The sequence below is a fragment of the Anabas testudineus genome, chromosome 23, assembly GCF_900324465.2.
Source record: "Anabas testudineus chromosome 23, fAnaTes1.2, whole genome shotgun sequence".
NCBI lineage: Eukaryota > Metazoa > Chordata > Actinopteri > Anabantiformes > Anabantidae > Anabas > Anabas testudineus.
The window spans coordinates 11,552,634-11,573,064 of record NC_046631.1 but is presented as its reverse complement, the minus strand read 5'-3'; the positions used below and the strand labels follow the sequence as shown (position 1 = coordinate 11,573,064).

Here is a 20,431-nt window from a genome sequence, read left to right as displayed (position 1 = left end):
TCTGTGTGCTTTTGCTGCAGAGGTTGAGAATGATTCATTCTTTCCTGCCTGTGTTTTTAAAATACTGGACTTACTTGTGGTTTTAGTTGGTTTTTGCATTCATGTGAGAGAACAACCAACAAGGACACCGACTGTTTGCACAAATGTTATGGTTCTCCACTAAGTGCATGACTCATAAGTACTATTTGATCACATGACATCTTAATTCAATACTAGACTACAAATAAGATTTTTAATAAAATAAATGGTTCAGATCAAACAAACTAGAACTAATGTGCATTTTGCTAATTAATTTGAATGTGACCATGAGTGCTAATCCAGAGCACTGACATTTTAAAATAACATCAATAAAGAACGAACACTTGTTAAAGAAATGACATGAATGTGTGTCTTGCTGTGTGTTTGCAGGAGGTGGGTTACTGCCAGGGTATGAGTCAGATCACAGCCCTGCTCCTGATCTACATGAATGAAGAGGATGCTTTCTGGGCACTGGTCAAACTGCTGTCTGGCCAGAAGCATGCCATGCACGGTAAGACAGTCACAGGCACTGTATTCTACTCATGCCCCTGATGTCATATGAATGGGGCTATGTTGGCTACAGTCTGCTGCCTGCAGGGCTTTTAGGTAGATAGACATGTTGGAGTAGAGAAAGACATGGGCAGGTTATAAAGAAATCTGAGACACATTTGTGATACTGGGCTGTTTAAGTGTACAGTAGTACAGTAAATCAGTGAAGACATGGTTAAAAAAAAGAAAAACACAGTTGCATCCAGTGGGCATGGAGGTATTCCAGAGCAGGATCTAAGCAGCGGAGAGGGAAACTGTGATTTCTATCTTTTCTCATGTTCATTAGACCCGTTTCATTGTCCATATGGCACCTGACCTTTGTTGTAAGACAGACGTTTGTGATTTTGAACCAATCCTTTAAGGTTTTTTCTCAATAACCTTGCGCCGCAGGGCCTGGGTTTGTCAAGCACATGATGAAATTATCAATAAAAAGGCATCAGAAGAACAAGTGAGCATTGATTATTGTTGATGCAATGAGCTTGTAAAGCTCAAAGGACTGACACCAAAACCTCCTTAAAAGGACCAAATGACACACAGTGATGCCCACTAAGCTACAGACATACAGACACATGTATACATATTTTATAGGATTTTTACCAATTAATTGATAATTATTAAATTAATTAATCATCCTTCCTGTCCTCACCTTTAGGGTTTTTTGTTCCTGGCTTCCCAAAGTTGATGCGTTTTCAAGAGCACCATGATCGCATCCTGAAGAAGATGATGCCCAAACTGAAACAACACCTGGTGAGTCACAATTATTAAGGCAGCAAATGGTTATAGAGGCTGAATAAAATCTAATGAACTTGAATACAGTAATATTATTGATTGAATGAGTTTTGTATAATAAGGAAAGGCACAATAAGAGGATGAAAAAAACACAAAAAGCTAAATGCATTATTTTATTTTATTATATTGTTAAATAACACATTTCTAAGACAGGACAGATTGAAAAGTTACGTCTAATCTAAACTATCTTCCCTGCTCCGTGCATATATTTGTGCGTCTGCAGGACAACCAGGAGGTGTTTACCAGTCTGTACACCATGAAGTGGTTCTTTCAGTGCTTCCTGGACAGAGTGAGTACATTAGCATACGCAGCATATGAAGTGTGAAATTGCAACAACTTTAAAGAAGCTTATAGCCGAGATATATTTCCTGTTTTAGTTTTACTGCTTCCTTCTCCGCATTGCAATAAAATCTGCTTGAGCTAAAAACCTACAACTGCAGGCGTTTTTCCTTCAGCACATAAAATTTGCACCCAGGTTAATACAGATCAGACAATGGTCAAATCAAAACAACAAAAAGATTGTTCATTCCTGCCTGGTTTTAAAGGTCCTGCAGCATGTTTTATACAAAGTCAACATAATAAAGAGTCACTAATAAGCTACATATAGAAATATGTACAAGAACCACACAGGGAAAACAATAAGCAGACTGTAACCGGTTGTTCTGTTTATCTGCAGACTCCCTTCACCCTCACCCTCAGGATCTGGGACATCTACATCTTGGAGGGTGAACGAGTGCTGTCCGCTATGTCCTATACTATCCTCAAAATGCACAAGAGTAAGCCTGTTGTCTTGATTCACTGGTACCAACTGGTGTCCACTTCACAAAGTTGGATAACTCTGATTTGTTTGTGTTCGTGTGTGTTTACAGAGCACCTGATGAAGCTGTCCATGGAGGATCTAGCGGAGTTTCTGCAGGAGACTCTGTCCAAAGATTTTTTCTTCGACGATGACTATGTGATTGAGCAACTACAGGCGTCTATGACGGAGCTCAGGAGGGCGAAGCTGGAGCTGCCTGCCCCAGGTACTGCTACAGTATGATACACTTGTACAAGACATTTTGGCGGTAATGTGGCTGCAACTAAACAACTATAACAGTATAATAGTGTCATAAATGTATAAAAGAAGGAATACATACAGACAAGTGTGCATAGGTATGTTTTTTTAAGTTTTCAGTATCTATTATCTATGAGAAAAACAACACGTTAGTAAGTATTTTAAAATACTAGTATTATTCCTTTATTAGGTCTTTTCCACAGCAATGCAAAGGTTTTTCCAGCTGCATCAAAATGCACAGTATACCGGCTATTAGCAGCCCTGGCTTCCTGCTGTCCCTCACCTTGTAGTTTAATTAGCAGGAGTAGTTGTATGTGTTTCTAATCTTGCTCTGTCCCTTCACTAATCTGCGTTCTCTCCTTCTCCTTTCAAACTATATTAGCCAACAACAACATAAGTGTGGCGGTGGGTGGGGGCCACATTCCCTCCTACAACAGTAACCGGTGGGCTATCCTGACTGGTCTTCCCTCACCATGTCTCTGTCCATCTGTCCCTCAGTCAGTCTGTCCTATCTGTTGCCTGTCTGTCCAACAGCACTTGGGTTTTTGGCTTCACAAACAAGTTTTTATCTCCTACATATTATTGTTACCTAAGCTCTGATGCGTTGCTAAGATGCTTATTTGGAGTCCTGCAGTGGCTGGTCCTCCTGTTATCTTTGCATATTTCCTTTTGTCCCTCTTTTACTCCCATTTCTTTCCTTCAAAGTGGTTACAGTGGTGTAATTTCCCTCTGTTTAGAAGGACTTTCACATGACATAATGCACCCTCTGGTGGCCGACTACAGGATCTGTTTGTCAGGGTTACTGATAAACAGCTGAGCTGTAAATTTACTATTTGAACCCTACTTTCTTTTCTGTGTCACAGAAATATAATCTGAATTTATGGTATGGATCTATACATTTTTCAGGCATATGTTGGCTTCCTTTTGTGTTAAGTCATTAGAAGATTAGTAATTAATAAGCGGCACGAGCCACTTCTTTGTAAGATATTAAGGCTGTAGATGAAGAAGGAACCATAACTTTCCTTTCTTCTAGAGCCCACACAGCTGCAACAATAGCTGTCTGTTCGTAACTATGCCTGCTGACAAGATAATGAGCCAAAGCTTTTGTTTTAACTTCTGTTTTAACAACCATCTGCTACTGCATTTCCTCGTGTGCAGGGGGGATATTTTATTCTGCGGTTTTGTATGTTGAGAGTTGTTTCAGTAGTTTTGAATTTCCCTGAACCTTGCTTGACCTTAAAGATAATAACCACCACTGCTGACCCTTAACAGCATTAGCTATAGTAGAGTAGTGGCTGGAATAGCTACAAAGCTCTGCAGAAACACGGTTTACCTCATTATGCATTGACTTATCTTATTCTTAAAGTCAAGGTGTGCAACAGAAATGCAAATACACATTTAGAAGGTATGTGAGCATGCATTTAGTTTACAGTTTTAGGTGAACTTCAAAATATACACAGATAATTTGAGTCGTGTTCAAGGTTAACAACAAGAATAGCATGTTGTACAAAGCTACTGGTCCATTCATGCTGGTGAAAAGTGTTTTATTCTTTAACTTCCTCAAGTCAGATGAACAATGAAAAAAGCTACTGAATTTTAAATACGTGCTGCTGTGGCTGCTGAAGCAGCAAGAGAGGGCGAGGAAGAGGTGGCTTTAGATAATGAAGAGAGAGAGGAGGCGGTCAGCAGCCAACATACTACTTTGCAATTAAAATATTTGCATTGGGCCCCTGTCTGTTATCATAGTATTGTTACACAGCCCCCCCACCAGGATGACACATAGAATCTAATTCTATGGGAAACTGTGGTTTGAAAACATAGTTTATTTGAAGGCATCTGTATCAGTAATGGCTGGCAGGTATTTTAATGTCATATGGCTTGAACAAAGAAGTGATTTCATTCTACTGAGGGAGCTTTTAAATCCTGCCTAAACTACCAACAGCTGATCAATTATGTTGATATTTATTATCAACTAAGTTCAATCCTTTTGTCCCTTCAGGACCAAACATATGTCCTGCAGACTGTCCAAACAGACGGTCGTCTGTCATACTGATTGTGTTTCGTTCTATAAATCTTCCCCTAAAGAATTTAAGACAGAAGATGATCACTGTCTCTTAGTGCTGCTCAAGTGGGGTTGTTGGATTTTCTATATAATTCTGCATACAGTTAGATTTTGTAATGTCTGTGATTAGGATTTCTTACTTACTTTTTAGGTCTTCAGTGAATTGAGATGAGGTTTAGGTGCCAGAAAACAGTTGCAACGCTCACTTTAGATTTTAATATGTGATTTTGTCCGAGAGAAACTAGGTGAGATATCATAAATTAGTCCTCCTGTTACTTTTAGTGTTTGTATAGGGGGAAAAATGTCAAGGTCATTAAATAAAACTCGTCATGGACAGACACTTAAATTTGTAGATTCAGTGCCAAGCTCAAGCTCATTTCCTGGATCACTCCCACATCTCTTCCTCTTACTCCAGCTGCTGCCTCCTGGCCCGTCTCTGGTTGTCACACTTTCCTTTACAGTCCCCAAAACATGTAATGTCACCATCATCACTGTCTACACACTGTATCTGTTCCTGTCCACGGCACTTTTTATTTCTTTGTGATGTATTAGTGTGATAACTGTCAACATAACATGTTCTGCTTGTAGAGTAGAAGAGTAACTTTGGTGCAAGCTGGGGCAAAGTGAAGTAATATTTCTGTGGTTTTAATAGCTGAGTACTTTTAAGATTGAAGATTCATTAATCAAGACCTATTTCTGTGTGACCTTTCAAATCTGGAGTTACTGCTGTAGCTAAGTATGGGTTAATGAAATGTAGTGAATTGAATGCCACTTGCTAATTGAGGCCCTCCAGCAAGATGGAAATTAATAACACTATTTTTGATGAGTTGTTTTTCAGTTTTTCGCTCTTTCCCTGTGGATATGTGATTATGTGTCATCATGAATGTAATTCTCTTTATTTTTACCCCTCTATGGCAGTGGTGTTGCATGAATCCTTGTCCCTGTTGTAACTCATCTGTTGTGGATTTGTGTCTCACAGCATATCCAGTCATCATCATTCAGTTTGGTTTCTGCTTTTTTTTTTTATTCCTGCAGCTAAAGAAGATGAGTTTCCCAAGAAACCTCTAGGGCAGCTTCCTCCTGAGGTGGCAGCAGCAGAGATGAACCATGTTGCCAATGGTCAGAGCCATGCAGAGCCAGTCGACCCTCCAAGGGAATCTGGTCCTATACCAGACAAGCTGGATAGTCGACCACCTAGCCGGTCACACCAGGACTCTCTGGAGAAATCATTCCGCCACCACAAGGCTGACAGGAGGGATGGCCGTTCCAGAGGATCAGAGGAGATTCCCAGTGAGCAGCCAAAGCAGTCCACCTCCACAACATCTGTAAGGAGGGCAGCAACACCCGCAGTAGCCACCCCAACACCGCAGCTCACAGTTGATAGAGGGAAGCCTCAGAGTCACGCTACCGCTAACCACAACTCCAATGCAGTGTCCAGCTCTCACAGAGACATCACTCCACGCTGGGTTAAACCCTCCGGGACAAAGCTGGAGGCAGTCAAAGCAGCAGCCCGGGGGACCCAGCTTAACAGAGGGACATCACCGCCCCCTTCGAGCCCAGACAGCACTGTGCTTCCCCAACACAGACAACGGTCCAAGGGCTTCATCCCTGGATCCAACAGAGGCTCTAACGCCTCCCAGTATGACAATGTACCAGGGACTCTAGAACATGATTTTGAGATCCTGGAACTTGAGAGACCTCCGTCCAGAATGAGGGGCCCTCGAAGTGAGACACCTTTCAGTGTATCATCCCACTATCAGGACAGCATTAGCCGTGGAACCAGTTTGGCAGGGAGTGTAGTCTCTGTTGCATCAGGGCCCAGGATGGTCAAACACCCTGTTCCTCCACCATTTTCCCACAACAGTCCATCAGGGATCCCGGCCAGCTATCCTGTCAACCAGAACCAACATCACACCCCAAACAAAACTACAGAGGTCCCTATCTTCCATCCTGCCTACGGTGTAAGCCTGGACCACAGAGGACAGGACAGAGTCTATGTGCATCCCTCGAGATTTTCCCCACCCTCCAGTGAAGCGTATGAGCAACGAGCATACGCCACCACCCAGCGGCAGCCCAACAGCCTCTCCCCAGAGAAGGTGCTCATGAACAACTCGTATGCCACCTACCGCAGGCAGCCACCCTCCAGTTCCACCCACATTCCCAAAGCTCCACCACAGCACTCCCTGCAGCTGGAAATACAGGGGAGCTCAACTCCTATCTACCTACAGCAGCTCACTGCAACCTCACAAGTTTATGCTCCAATGGACTACAGATTTGAAGGACATGGGAGAGACGAGGCAAACCTGCACTACCTGCCAGAAGGCGGGACTCGGCGGGCTGTGGATGGGCACATATGGTCACCAGAGGATGAGCAGCTCCCTCGATCCCCAGGTGGGATGCCACGCTCACCGAGCTTCCAGCAAGCCCAAATGTCTCCTGTTCAGCAATTCACGTTTCCCACCAGCTCAGACAACCTGGTTCACTACAGGACACAGTTCCAGGGGCAGCAGCCCATCATAAGGCAACAGCTCCCCCAGCTATTTGGAGGACCACACTACAGGCACGCACAGGAGGCGTTTGCTATGCAGGAGTCAATGCTGCTGTAACTGGAAGATCGAGAAGTGGCAAGACACTGTATTAAAAAACAAACAAACACTGAGGTGTAGTCACCAACACTGTCGTAAGCAGTATTCCTAGCCTTGTTAGGATCCTGGTTTTGTTTCTACTCTGTTGTTCTTCATATGTGAAGTACCGACCTGACTGTCACATCGAAGCATTGCAAGACATTTTTACTGATCACTCTAAGAAGAGGGTGAAAAACTGACTGAAAATGTAATTTTATTTTTGGATGTAAATCATTAACAAGAGGTGACAGTATATATCTTTTAGAGTATGATATGTACAGTGGATTGTTTTGTTAATATGCTGAGTTACTATCAGTAGCAGGAGACATTTCTCCTGAGAAAAAAAACTCAGATTTATTTTCAACCTTTATTTTTTTGTTACTTTGAGATATTTACATTAGAGATTAATCTACTCTATATGCTTGTGAATGTTATGTTTCAAAGAGGAGAAATACTATGTCCAGTGAGAAGTAATGACTGGTGAAATGTAAGTTTGAATTTCAATTTTGAACCACATACATTGTAGGATCAGCGGGTTTTGTTATGTTTTAGGCTTTTTCAGTTTCAGTAAAATACCCTCTGATTAACTTGTGCAATGTTTTTTCTTTCACATGACATTTACTTGTATTTGAACCCTGATTAGCTTTTAATTAAATTCCAAATATGAATAGAGACTCTAACAACAGAAAGCTAACTTTCCACTGGTAATACAGTCTTTTTGGTGTGCTGTCATCATAGATAACATATTTTAATTGCTGTACTGTTGTTCTTACAGCCTGAGCACACACATCCACTAGTTGCTTCAATTTATTATGTATTGTTATTCTCAACACTGTCATTATCAACTACTGTTTAGCTGCTGACACTTCCACTGCATAAGGAGTCATCTGGCACACACACACACACCTTAACATTTAATCAGTCACATTCCCTGTTAGTCTACTTTTGATGCAGTTACTTTCAGTACATTCCCCAAGTTATCTTTGTTTTTGGTAAATGACTAATTGCAAACCATTCTGATACTTTGCTTAATAAAATATGACGGGTGAAGAATAAGTACCTTGGTCTGTTTTTGTCTCTGTAAAATGTCAGACATTTATGAGGTCCCAGCCTTGCACCTAGTGTGGTTGGATAGTGCAGTGGTAAGATCGCTGCTCTCCGTGTGGAAGACTGGGGTTCAAATCTCAGCCCAGCCTGGTATTCTTCAAAAATAAATAAATAATGGCTGAAAAACAATTATGTGGATCAATTTTGGCTCTTGTCTGTGTAAAACGTCAGACAGGTCCAGTTCCAGCCATACCACTAGTGTCGGGCCGGACAGCGTAGTGGAAAGATCACCGCCCTTCGTGTGGAAGACCGGGGTTCAAATCTCAGCCCAGCCTGGTATTCCTCAAACAAAAAAAACAAAAAAATGGCTGAAAAATAAGTATGTGTTTTGTCTTTGTCTGTATAAAATGTCAGATATGTATGACGTTCCAGCCTTACACCTACTCAGGCTGGGTAGTGCAGTGGAAATGTTGCTGCCACTCCAAGTGGAAGACTAGGGTTCAAATCCCAGCTTTGCCAGACTCCCTTCATAAAATATGATGGGTGAAGAATAATTATGTAGATCAGTTTTGGGTCGTGTCTGTGTAAAACGTCAGACAGGTTCAGTTCCAGCCTTGCCACTAGTGTCGGGCCGGACAGCGCAGTGGAAAGATCACCGCCCTCCGAGTGGAGCACTGGGGTTCAAATCCCAGCCTGGGCAGATCCTCCCACTGTGTGGTTCCAGTGCGAGTGCTACGGCAAGGAGGAGTCAGGACGCCGGGAGTAGGGGATGTTGTCATCATCCCCCTATTTTGAGATGTAGGAGAGAGAGGCAATAGGTTAGGGTTAGTGCAGTGTAGTGCAGTGTAGTGTAGGGTGCTCCTCCACCTGCCAGAAGTGATGCACTGTACTGCACTGTTACACACACAGATGGAGTGGGATCCTCCCCCATGCAGGATATGGACTAACCCCCAGTGACCAGTCATGGACTAAAGGAACTGGATTACCCCCGACACAGGATAGGACATCTTGGAGACCAGTTGTGGACTAATGGAATGGGATGGGATCCCCAACACTGGACTTGGACATATGGAAATGGACATTCAAACTATACAAGGCAGGACCTTGGACAATGACAGGGGTAGAATAAAGTATCAGATAGTGCTGCCTCTCTCTTAGTTTTTGTTGTTTTCTCATCTTTTTTTTTGCCCCCCCTTTCCCTTGTGTTTAATGTAATTTGTTGTGCAGCCTTCCTTTATATTGTTTGGGTCTTTTCTTTCTTATTCTTCTTCCTTTCTTTTCCTTTGCTGTTGTTTTGGCTTTGTTTGTTGTGTGTGTGTTACTCCATTTAGCTTCACAGGATCTGTCAAGTTCACAGTGTTGGTTTCCTCTGCTGAAGTATTTCTACAGTGCTGTCTGTTAAAATCAAGGTTCATAGTTATATTAGGGACTTAAGATGTACTGGTGAGTCAAACATTTGTACATAACACAACAGAACTGTAGCAGCCTAGAAGTGTTCCAAGCCTAAATATGTATAAGTAGAACAAGGTGCAGTAGGTGGATTAAAACATAGTTAACATTAATATAGTGTGTATGGATTTGGGGTAGGGCTGTATATGGACGTGTGTCCATTGGGTGTCAAATAGAGGTGTAGGTCAAGTCAGAGTGGGGTGTAATTAGTCTGTGTGTTCAGTATGGTGATTGCTTGTGGAACAAAGCAACCACAATCTAATGAAGGAGAGACACCATTAAAGCAAAGTGCTATCAAACAAAAAAAGTGTTTGTTTCATTTCAAGCCACATGAGAACAAAACACAAACATTTTTAGGAAAGTAGTAAGTGCTAAGGAATATCTGGAACAGGTCTGTTTTCAGCAGTGTATTGAAAGATTACAAGCAAGGTGCATGCATCCCACTGTTGTGACTGAACTGTTTTCCTTGCAACCAAAGAGAAGCCAATGCAAAGATCTAGAAGAGGTTTGTAAAACAGTTTGTAAAACAAGGTGTGCTGCATTAATTAACGAGCAACAAGATGAGTTCAGTTCTCCACACAGTTATTTTGTGTTAATGATTGATTGATTGGACAAGACAAAGTCATTTTTCATTTCTGTTAATTGTCATGTTCATCACAGCCTTGGAATAAACTTCAACTGTCTATCCACACAATGTATAGAACTTTTACCTTACTTGGAACAGTGGCAGACTCTATAGAACACAGTACATTCTACATATTTGCATTGAAAATTCAACAAATGTGCAATTAAATCAAACTAGTTAAGCTTTATTGAGTCTGTTATTCCATCCAGTCATTTCTAGTTTAGTAACAATGCATTTCCTTTATAACCCTGCAGCTTTAAAGGCACACAATAGTCCAGGTCAATCCTCAGACATGATCAAGTTAAAAAACACAAACTTCAGTCTCTACTATGTTGCAAGATACCATGTATGATGTAACATTGGCTCAAGTATGTGCCATGGTGTTAATTATTTCACACCTTAATCCTAATACCAGAACAGTTAAGTAACAGTTCCTCAGTCATGAGCTTTATCTGCTGTGTGGCTCCACACTGGCTTGCGTTTCTCAACAAAGGCCTGGATTCCCTCTTGTCCATCTCTGAGAGCTAGGTTGTCAACCATCACCTTGCAGGCAGTGGCATATGCTGCATCCCGACCTTGAGACATTTGTCTGTGGAGTAAACAAAAGTACTATCTTTTAAATGCTGACAGCAAAATTCCATTATCATGGAACAGCCTAAGACCCCTAATCCCAAAATGTGGAACTATGAGAACAGAAGTAGGATTTTTGAGTGGAGGTTTCACTACAGCAAAACAGTAGTATGTCACCTTGACACCCTAGCTACATTGCTAAAAAATGAAAATCTGGGGTTGTTCTTATTTGCCTCTATCAATGATTCTACCATTTTGGAGGGCTTCTTTAAACTGTCTTTCCAGGCTAAGCAAGATGAATGTCAATTACTGGAACACCACCTTCTTTTTCAACTTATGGGATGTCTACTTTAAGCTACAGATTTGTGAATTGTACTTTTGACTAGATATTATTAGTTATTACCTAACATGTAACTGAACCTTTCAATGGTCCCTGGACTCTAAAATAAACACCTATAACCATGATAAAAAAAAGTACTGTCTTGAACTCTGAAACACTCACCTTTGAAACGTGGCCTTACCGAGGGCTACAACAGGTCGGCTAGTCTGACACACTCGCCTGGCGACGGCTAATGTCTCCTCCTCCAGACGCTCCTCTGGCACCACCTTACTAACCAGACCATGCAGCAAAGCATCATGGGCTGAAATGGGAGTTCCTGTGAACAGCATTTCCATGGCAACCTCATAGAGAAACAAGAACAAGGGTGGATAATCTAGTGCAATATATAGAAAACATAATGTGATTAACTTGTTAACCATTTACAGGTGTCTCCTGAAATAAATACATAATTATCAAGTGTCATTTTCTTGATTGCTATTGAAGTAAATATTTAAGATTCTGACACAATTGATCGAAAACAGTTTGACTGATAAACAAAAATCAATCAAATACTACTCTAATGGAAACCTCTTACATTTTCCACAATAATGTGGCTAAATACAGTTGATCTTAACAAGAATACAAGTTTATGTTGCATGAAATTGCTGTTCTTACCTTCCTTGGCACAGCTCTGCCAATGGCCACTGCTGGTGTTGAGCAGAACAGACCCACATTGACACCTGGAGTGGCGAAGGTGGACTTCTCCGTCACCACAGCAATGTCACAGGTGGCAACAAGCTGGCAACCTGCTGCAGTGGCAACACCATTCACCATGGCAATCACTGGAACAGGTAAGTCCTGTATTATAGCCATTACCTGGAAAAAATGTGCCAACACTGCTAAAACAACTCATTTCTAAGGGTCTTTAGTTGTAACAGGCAATCACAGAGAAAGCGAGAAAAACAAACCTCAGCACAGGTATGAAACACCTTTGTGTGATGTTCTCGGCCTTGAGCTGATGTCAGCTCCTTCAGGTCATGTCCAGAGGAAAATACCGGACCTTTGGCTGGTGAACACACATAGACACAAGATAAGAACATTATCATTCTCTCTCTCTCTATCACATATCCATCAAAAAAAACAAACAAACAATAAAACACGTACCTGATATGATTATAACTCTGAGATCGTCACTGTCAGCATCAGCCAGGATGTTCTCTCTGAGAGATTCCAGCATGGACAAGGACAAAGCATTTCTCTTCTTGGGATTGTTCAATATTATTCTCCTTAAAACCAAGAAGATGTCACATTAACATACAGTAAGGTACATTTGGCATTGCTTTTGGCTCTCTTGGTCTTCTTTTCAGTCTTCCCTCTCTTCTTCTTCCTGACCTCCAGAGTCATCTTACACACCACCATGCGGTGCTGTCTGGCTACAGTCTCTCCTACCACCACTTTACAGTCACTAACTTCTCTCAAATGACCTTGTCTACATAGGATGTAGTCCACCTGCGTACGCCTACCTCCACTCTTGTATGTTCCTCTCTCTTCTGGAGGTAAGTGTTGACTACAGCCATTTCCATCCTCTTAGCAAAGTCCACCAACATCTGTCCTTGCAGATTCCTTTCCTTTACACCAAACCTCCTCATCACCTCTGTTGCCCTCACCAACATGCCCATTAAAGTCTGCTCCAACAACAACTCTCTCTCCTCTGGGGATACTCTCTATGACCTCATCAAACTCCCTCCAGAATCTCTCCTTCTCTTCTAACTCACAGCCAACCTGTGGCGCATACCCACTGACTACATTCACCATCACCCCTTCAATTTTCTAACTTTAGGCTCATCACCCTGTCTGAGACTCTTTTCACCTCTAGAACATTGTTTACAAACTCCCCCTTCAGGATCGCTCCTACCCCGTTTCTCTTCCTATCCACACCATGGTAGAACAGTTTGTATCCTCCTCCGATACTACGTGCCTTGCTGCCCTTCCACCTTGTCTCCTGCACACACAGAACATCTACCTTCCTTCTCTCCATCATGTCTGCCAGCTCTCTGCCTTTCCCTGTCATCGTACCAACGTTAAGAGTCCCTATTCTTAAACCTATGTTCCTGCCTTTTCCCTTCTCTCTCTGACCACGAAGCCTTCTGCCTCCCCTCTTTCTTCGACCAACAGTAGTCAAATTTCCACCGGCACCCTAGGTTAACAGCATCGGTGGCGGTCGTTGTTAACCCGGGCCTCGACCAATCCGATATGAAAGTCTTGAGGATGATTCACATGGTTATGTTTACGCCAGATGCTCTTCCTGACACAACCCTCTCTATTTATCTTGGCTTGGAACCCTATGGCTAGATTTTTTCCATCTCTGTCCTTAATCACCCTTACCTGTTGCACATCCTTCCCATCTCTACCTCTCTGTCTGACCAGCCTGTACAAGTCCTTCCTACATCCCACTTTCTTTTAGCCAACAGCGGAGTGTGTGAGTAAATGTCGTTAATGCATTTTAGTCATTCTTTAACAACAAACGCTGGGAACAAGAATGACATCTAGGTTTTGACATTATATTGCAGCAATACACTGGTCTGCCACAAGTGACGCTGGGTGAACAGGGGGCAGTGTCACCTGTCGTGCACCGTGCGTCGACGCCAAATGTTTTGTTTACGCACCTTATTCCGTTGTTCTGTTGTCTCAGTGTCAGCGGCTCCGGTTCGGTCTGAGAGTAAAACCGCGGCCCGGACAGTCGTGGTGTTGTCCTGCTGAGCTGAAAGACGCCGACAGCCCTGCACAGTAAACCACGCGCCATGTTTTTCGTCTCGGCGTCACCTTCCCACTGTCGCGTTTCCGGGTTCCCGTGACGTCACCGACACGCAACGTAACGTAAGAGTAAAGGTCTTAAAAACTAAAAACATAAATAAGTGTAAAATTTCCAATCTGTGCCACGAAACGGGATCTTCAGCAGGTAGAAATGTCGGAAATGCTTTTTATGATTAAAAATATTGGACATTAAATCACCAAATCCGAATTAAAATGGACCTTTTCTTTATAACTAATGTCTGAATAATATTTTTCTCACCATAATCTATTGCACATTTTCTTGAATTGACATTTTTGTATTCACTAGGTTAATTAGAGCAGTCCAGATGCTGAAACCATTTCCAGATTAAGTGCATTTATTCTCAAACAACAAAATAAAGTGAAACATATACATGTACAGTACAGTGATTGATTGTCGTTAGTAGTAGTTAAACTGTGAGTTTAATCAGTAATAAAATACTCCTTAAGCAGTATATCACCCTCAACATGGTAAAATAAGCCCCATATATTTGTAATTATTGCTTTAACATCCAGACAACCGGTTTAGTTTAGAATAACCTTAGTAAAACTATTCATATTGTATTGCTGTTGTTCACATTAAAGGCAGAGACTCAGTAATACTTAACCATCTAAGACGTTTCTGCAAACACTGTGTTGCTTTATTACTGAAGGAGGAGCTGACGTGGATGTAGGACTGTGCTGTGACTACTTTCATGATCGATCCATCTTTTGATTGTTTTCTATTAATGTGAAAAACAAGTTCCCAGAGCCAAGGTGACATATTCAAATCACTTTTCTGCCTTGATGGTTAGTTAACTGCTGTAATGTCCACAGTCCGTGCAGTGGTTTAATTCTCTGCTGGGCATTGCTACCTTGGTATGAATTCTGGGAAATAAGCCAGTAGCATTTCTAAGAGTAACACCTTAACACTTTCAAATCATTTGTTTTTTTACCAGCACTTCTCCTGTCCTTTAAATCTATGATGGCAAAACACAAACTGAGGGTTTAAGCATATAAAGTGCTGTTCTACAGATTGTTCAGAAACCCTGTTACATAAATCTGTCATTTTTGGCCGTACAAATACCGTTCACTTAACTTTACTATGCTTTAAAAATGAAAAACACCAGTTTTTGTGGCTCCAGTTAATTTGTTAGTGGAGAAACAAGTGGCAGAGCTGTTTTCTTTTTAGTCTGTGGGGCTCCATCAGTGCAGAGAAAGTGTCTGTGAACTGGTTTCTGGTGAGAATGGACACAAACAGAGATGTCAACACGGGGTAGCATTAGCAGTGAAAGTGTTGGGAGATAAATCTGGATAAGGCAGGGAACAGAAAAAGAAGAAGTCCCATAAGAGCAGGAGACACACCAACACCAACACCCACCATCCTCCTCCCCACAAGGAGGAGCAGGCCAGCCAGCAGGAGGCAGGCCTCATGTCAGGTGACGGCATTCAGGTTCTGGCTGGTATCATTCGGGGTTAAGAACTGCACCTTCTGCGTTGTGAGTTGAGCTGAGTTGTTCCTGCGCAGGCTGCCTCCTGCGCCTTTGCGCATGGAGTTGTTGCGCCGCATGGAGTTGCGCTTCCTCAGCGAGTTCTGGTGCGACAGCTCGCTCTTCTGAAGCGTCTGAATCAAGATCGACGGCTTCTCATCCAGTTCTCTGGCGCTGCAGAGCGGCGTCGTTGCCTTGAAGACAGTAAATCAAATGCATGTTGCAGAGATTCTCCTGTGATAGCCAACATTAAAACACAGAGACAATCACTGTGGATCAGTTCATTTAACACCGACCTTCACTATGTTACCAAACTTGGAGTAGTCCACAGAGTACACGCCCTCCTCCTCTGTTACTATGGGAACAAAGCGGTGACCCCACTGGATCTCCTCGGAGATGTAGGAGGTCCGGGCTTGTGTGGTGATCCCTGTCGTCTCCACCACTCCCTCCAAGATGACGATCACCTCCAGGTCGCTGCACTGCAGCTCCATGGCCGACAGGTCGTACAGCGGGCTGAGAGCAGAACACAGAGCAGACACCTGTTCAACATGTCCTGTCAGGATGAGTGCCAGCCTGCTTCTGATCCACTTTTAAAACATCAAAAAGTCACTAAGCATACCGACCTTGCTTGATTATTAAGTAGTATTTTGCTTTTGTTTCAGCAGATGGAGCTATTGAGCTACCCTGTGCTTTTCAATTCAGCATCTCATGGGCTCTAAGAGGCTGCTTGGAGCCTGTCCCAGCTATCACCGGGGAAGAAGCAGGCAGTTCACCTGTCTTTCTACCTGTTTTTGTCGATGACGTGGCAGATGATGAGCGGTGCGAGGAGAAACAAGCCGTTGTTGGGCACAGCACTTTCAGTCTGCACGTCGATCTGATGGATGGGGATCACCTCCCCCTCAGGTGTGGTTGTCTTCCGCACCACCTGTTCAACAGCAAGGACAGGAGGGATTACCACACCGCTCATTGAGTCAGTGAGGTGTCTGACAGGTTCCCCACAGTATCACACTCAGTAAAACACCTGTAACCGGACGGTCGCTCCTATGATCATGCTCTTTCTGAGATCTCCGATGCGAATCATGAAACACAGGTGGTTGTTTCTGACGGCGATCACAGCTTGACGGCTGAAGATCAGCGTCTCCGCCCGACGGTTGGACTGAGCCGTCTTCATAAAGATACAACCTGAGGAGAGAAGAGCACACATCCGTCAATCAGGATAAAACCCTCTGAGACACAAACTGTCTGCACCAAGTTAATAAGGGTCAATGTGATGAGACACAGTAAAGAACTAAATCATGTCTGCAGAACAATTTTAATATTCACAAGCATGCATACAACTAAAAACTAATTAATTCATATAATATATTGATAGATTCCTCCTCATGTTTTAGTGTGATGAAAGGAGAAGATACAAATAAGGGAAACATGGTTGAGATGCACCCACAGTTTCAGTCTTACCCAGCATGACAGCATTAATGATGAGTCCCGCTATGTTCTGCACCATGAGCAGAGTGATTGCAATCGGACACTGTTCTGTGATCATGCGTCCTCCAAAGCCAATGGTCACCTGAACCTCAATGGAGAACAGGAAGGCTGAGGTGAACGACCTGGAAAGAGAGGGGGGGTTGAGTTCATCAGTCGTGGCTGAACCTAAAGCATCAAACGATCCTTCATGTTTGAATATGATGGATAAATTCTTAGAAAGAGAACATGTATTATTAATTCATTATTATCAAAATCTTATTTTCAATGGATTCCTCTTAAGTGAGTATTTCCATTAGCACTGTATGTGTTCTTGGAATGATAAATAACGAGAGAGCAAATAAGAAACAAATGTGCTTTTCGGTGGAATACAGGAGTGTTTTAACTCTACGTGTTAAAAAAAACATCAAAGTCAGTGATAGAGACGTGTGGAAATGATGGCCTAAGCTCTGAGGGAGGTGCCAAAACCATCCCCCTCCCGCAATCTTTCCTTTATTTCCCCCTGAAACAATGACAGCGTACGCTTTATAACATCCTGTCATAATTGATGTCCTTCTCTTCGTACCCTCCTCTTCCTCTATCGTGCTTAAAATGGAGAATAAGGAAGAAGAGGAGCAGGGTGGGCATAGTTTGGAACAAGTAAGGATGGATTGAAAGAGCAAAGAGTGGGTTTTAGTGGCATCAAACACACAATCAAAGTTCCACTTTAGACTTTACATCCTGTCTTTTCTTACTTACTTGACATCGGTGACGCAGTGCGTCCCGTTCCGCCGCTCCGGGTCCAGGTCTCCGTGCCCAAACGCTACCAGCCACCAGGTCATGGCGAACAGCAGCCAACTGCTGACAAACGTCGTGGTGAAGATCACGAGAGTAAAACGCCATTTAAGGTCGACAAGCGTGGTGAAGACGTCCTGCAGGAATCTGCCCTGCTCACGGATGTTCTTGTGCGCCAAGTTGCACGAGCCGTTTTTGGCGATGAATCGAGCTTTGTTCACACGGTCCCTGAACACCGGCTTGCGGGGCATGCGGGAGACGAGCCCCGGCAGACCGAACTCCTCCGGGATAATGCTTTTTCTTGGCAGCATCTTCTGGTGCTGCACCTTACAGCTACTTCTTTTAGTCCCTCTTCAGTGCGTCTTTACGCACGGACACAACATGTCCACCTGCAGGAAAACGATCAAAGACGCACCAAGTCTTTTCCTTGTGTCGACATTTGGGGATGTTTTGGAGTGACCGCAGCGCGCCGCCTCTGCTCAGCTCCTCTGAGAGCTGGGACGGTCTCCACTCTTCTGTTGACGTAGTCCAACTTCCAGAGTCCAAACCCGGTCAGCCCCGGGTGCTGCTACTTTTAAGAACTATTTACGCACCGTTGTAAAACACGAAACTGCAAGTGAAACTCGACAAATCGACAATTAAAAGTCTGTAAAATACGCTAAGAACGTGTCGACCGGTGCCAACAACCTTTATGTTCTGTCCCCTCTGTTAATCACAGTTTAACTCTTTAAACCATAAATGTAAGATGCTTGAAATCTGAACTAAATGTCATAGGCTATACACCTCCAATTTCACCATACGTACATTTAGAAGCGGGCTTGAAATCATAAAGTATATAGAGGCTACAGGTGAACAGAAACATTCTTGGAGAAGCAAGAAATCTAATAAAATCTCTAGTTTCATTTGGCTTGTGTTATTATTTGGTAGCTCCATCTATTTATGTTTAGTTGTTCATCACTTTCCTGTCATAATTTCAGAGTTTCGATGAGATAAAGTGTATAATATATAATCAGAGAACAAACAATAGCTAATTTTGTTGATACTGCTTGTGTGTTTAAGGAGAAACTGATTTTTACATATCTACTGATATAAACTGAATTATGTTAAATTTTTGACTGACGTAACTAATTTTAACCACCTGCAAATTTTAAACAATCAATTTGAGACAGAGTCATGAGGGGGCGCCATTAAGCAATATATTATATGTCAGATAGAGTGCTGCGGGTCACACACTGGAGGTTTCATGAGAAATAAAAAGCTTAACTTCTCTCAAAACCATTTTAATTATTTCACCTGTAAAAAATTAGGCACACAGAGTAATACTATATATTTTTGTAGAATTCTTGGAAGCTACTACATACAGAATGTACACATAAACAATTTCAAAAGTTTAAAAATCATCTAAAATGCAACTGCACTTGTAAAAATGACACTGACACAGTTGCATTTAACAGTCAAATTTGCATTCATGAGAGTAAATTAAACTGTCTGCATATCACTGATGATGTATGTCACATATATTTAGATATAGATATCTGATATGTCCAATTTATCTGCATATGTCTTTCCATCTTTTGCTCTTGGTTTACTGGATGTTTCTACACAGAAATTTTAAAGACAAATATGATCTGGAGTGTGAAGTGAAGAATTTCTAAAGTCTGCAGGTTCTGGCTAGAGAGTGCACAGAAAACCTACATATGTCCATGCAGTAAAATAAACACAAAAGATTAATGAAATGTACTCATGGTCGGGAAACAAACACCAAAGCTGGAAAATCTGAAGTGGCAACTTGTTGAAATGAAACATTTGAATGTGCAATACATTTAACAAAGATACAGAAACTTTAGCAAAATAATCTTTTTGGCTTTCAGTTTGTGCACTGCAGTCATTTACAAAAGTCATTGAAAAGCAAAGTAAATAGAATCGATACATAGTCATACAAAGGGACAATAGCACCACTCCCAGAGAGATGGGACAAGTGATTCTAAAGAAACTGAGATAGTTTCAACTTCTTTACTGATCTCTTTGTTAGAAACATGCATATGGTTTTTAGATACTAAGATTAGTATAAAAAAATCGGATATCAAGATGTTGTAGATGGATTTTGTCACCTTTGGAAAGAGCCGGTCTAGCATTAGCATGACACTTTCCCTCATTTCTGGTCTTTATACTAACCTAAGCTAATGGTCTGCTGGTGTAAATTTATATTTATCATGCACACATAAAAGTGTTGCCTTTACAATCCCAACCACAGTTACAGAAGTAAACAGTCTGTAACTGTTTGCATGGTTAGAGTATTTGGCTGTAACTGCATTTCCAACATTAGGATAGGATTTTCTGCTCTATAAGCTCCATCCTTAAATCAAAATTCTTCATTAAAGTCTAGGTAAAACTACATTATGAAACTTTTGGCAGTTGAGCTAGCTCTGATCCATCCAGGGCATCAAATATGTGTCAAAACCTGCAGAGTCTCTTAGATCTGCTCATATCACCAAGATAAGTTATGGATCATATCTCTACTAAAAAGTTACATATTGTAGCTTTTAGTTAAAAACATCAAAGGAACAAGAGTTTGCACATTAAACCGATATCAGCTACAAGTTCATCAGAAAAATTAAAACCGAAACAGCAAACTAAAAGTGGCTAAACAGCTCAGAAGAGACATACATTAGGCTGATGAGTCACTCAGGTTTGTCACTATAAGTGACACCTTTGATATTATATTTCTTATTACATGTAGCTAATATACTGTAACTTCATCTCAGTAT

At 42.0% G+C, this 20,431-nt stretch overlaps 3 protein-coding genes across 7 annotated transcripts in view; 1 reads left to right on the top strand and 2 right to left on the bottom strand.

Annotated features, from left to right (window-relative positions):
• usp6nl (USP6 N-terminal like) overlaps positions 1 to 8,152 on the top strand; it is a 53,642-nt gene extending 45,490 nt beyond the window's left edge. For all 3 annotated transcript variants that reach the window (XM_026363438.1, XM_026363437.1, XM_026363436.1), the window contains 6 exons: positions 409 to 529; positions 1,220 to 1,314; positions 1,580 to 1,645; positions 2,033 to 2,132; positions 2,226 to 2,378; positions 5,508 to 8,152. In XM_026363438.1, coding sequence (XP_026219223.1) covers positions 409 to 529; positions 1,220 to 1,314; positions 1,580 to 1,645; positions 2,033 to 2,132; positions 2,226 to 2,378; positions 5,508 to 7,078 — 2,106 coding nt within the window. In that variant the 3' untranslated portion in view covers positions 7,079 to 8,152. The remainder of the gene's footprint in view (positions 1 to 408; positions 530 to 1,219; positions 1,315 to 1,579; positions 1,646 to 2,032; positions 2,133 to 2,225; positions 2,379 to 5,507) is intronic.
• Positions 8,153 to 9,984: 1,832 nt separating this feature from the next.
• Positions 9,985 to 13,944, bottom strand: echdc3 (enoyl CoA hydratase domain containing 3). The gene is made up of 6 exons (XM_026363467.1): positions 13,773 to 13,944; positions 12,271 to 12,392; positions 12,075 to 12,172; positions 11,782 to 11,982; positions 11,290 to 11,468; positions 9,985 to 10,806 (listed from the first exon to the last, which is right to left on the bottom strand). The coding sequence occupies exons 1-6, from the start codon at positions 13,907 to 13,909 to the stop codon at positions 10,653 to 10,655; spliced, it is 891 nt and encodes a 296-aa protein (XP_026219252.1). The 5' UTR covers positions 13,910 to 13,944; the 3' UTR covers positions 9,985 to 10,652.
• A 311-nt stretch (positions 13,945 to 14,255) lies between these two features.
• kcnj8 (potassium inwardly rectifying channel subfamily J member 8) lies at positions 14,256 to 18,159 on the bottom strand. Of its 3 annotated transcripts, none has more exons than XR_003298984.2 (7): positions 17,628 to 18,159; positions 16,866 to 17,014; positions 16,429 to 16,589; positions 16,193 to 16,332; positions 15,704 to 15,920; positions 15,289 to 15,601; positions 14,256 to 15,155 (listed from the first exon to the last, which is right to left on the bottom strand). XR_003298984.2 is itself a non-coding variant. In XM_026363464.2 (6 exons), the coding sequence occupies exons 1-6, from the start codon at positions 17,972 to 17,974 to the stop codon at positions 15,353 to 15,355; spliced, it is 1,263 nt and encodes a 420-aa protein (XP_026219249.1). In that variant the 5' UTR covers positions 17,975 to 18,159; the 3' UTR covers positions 14,256 to 15,352. The 3 variants fall into 3 exon arrangements, 1 of the variants encoding a protein (XP_026219249.1); XR_003298983.2 differs by having other exon boundaries at positions 15,299 to 15,601; XM_026363464.2 differs by having other exon boundaries at positions 14,256 to 15,601.
• Between the last annotated feature and the right edge of the window lie 2,272 nt (positions 18,160 to 20,431).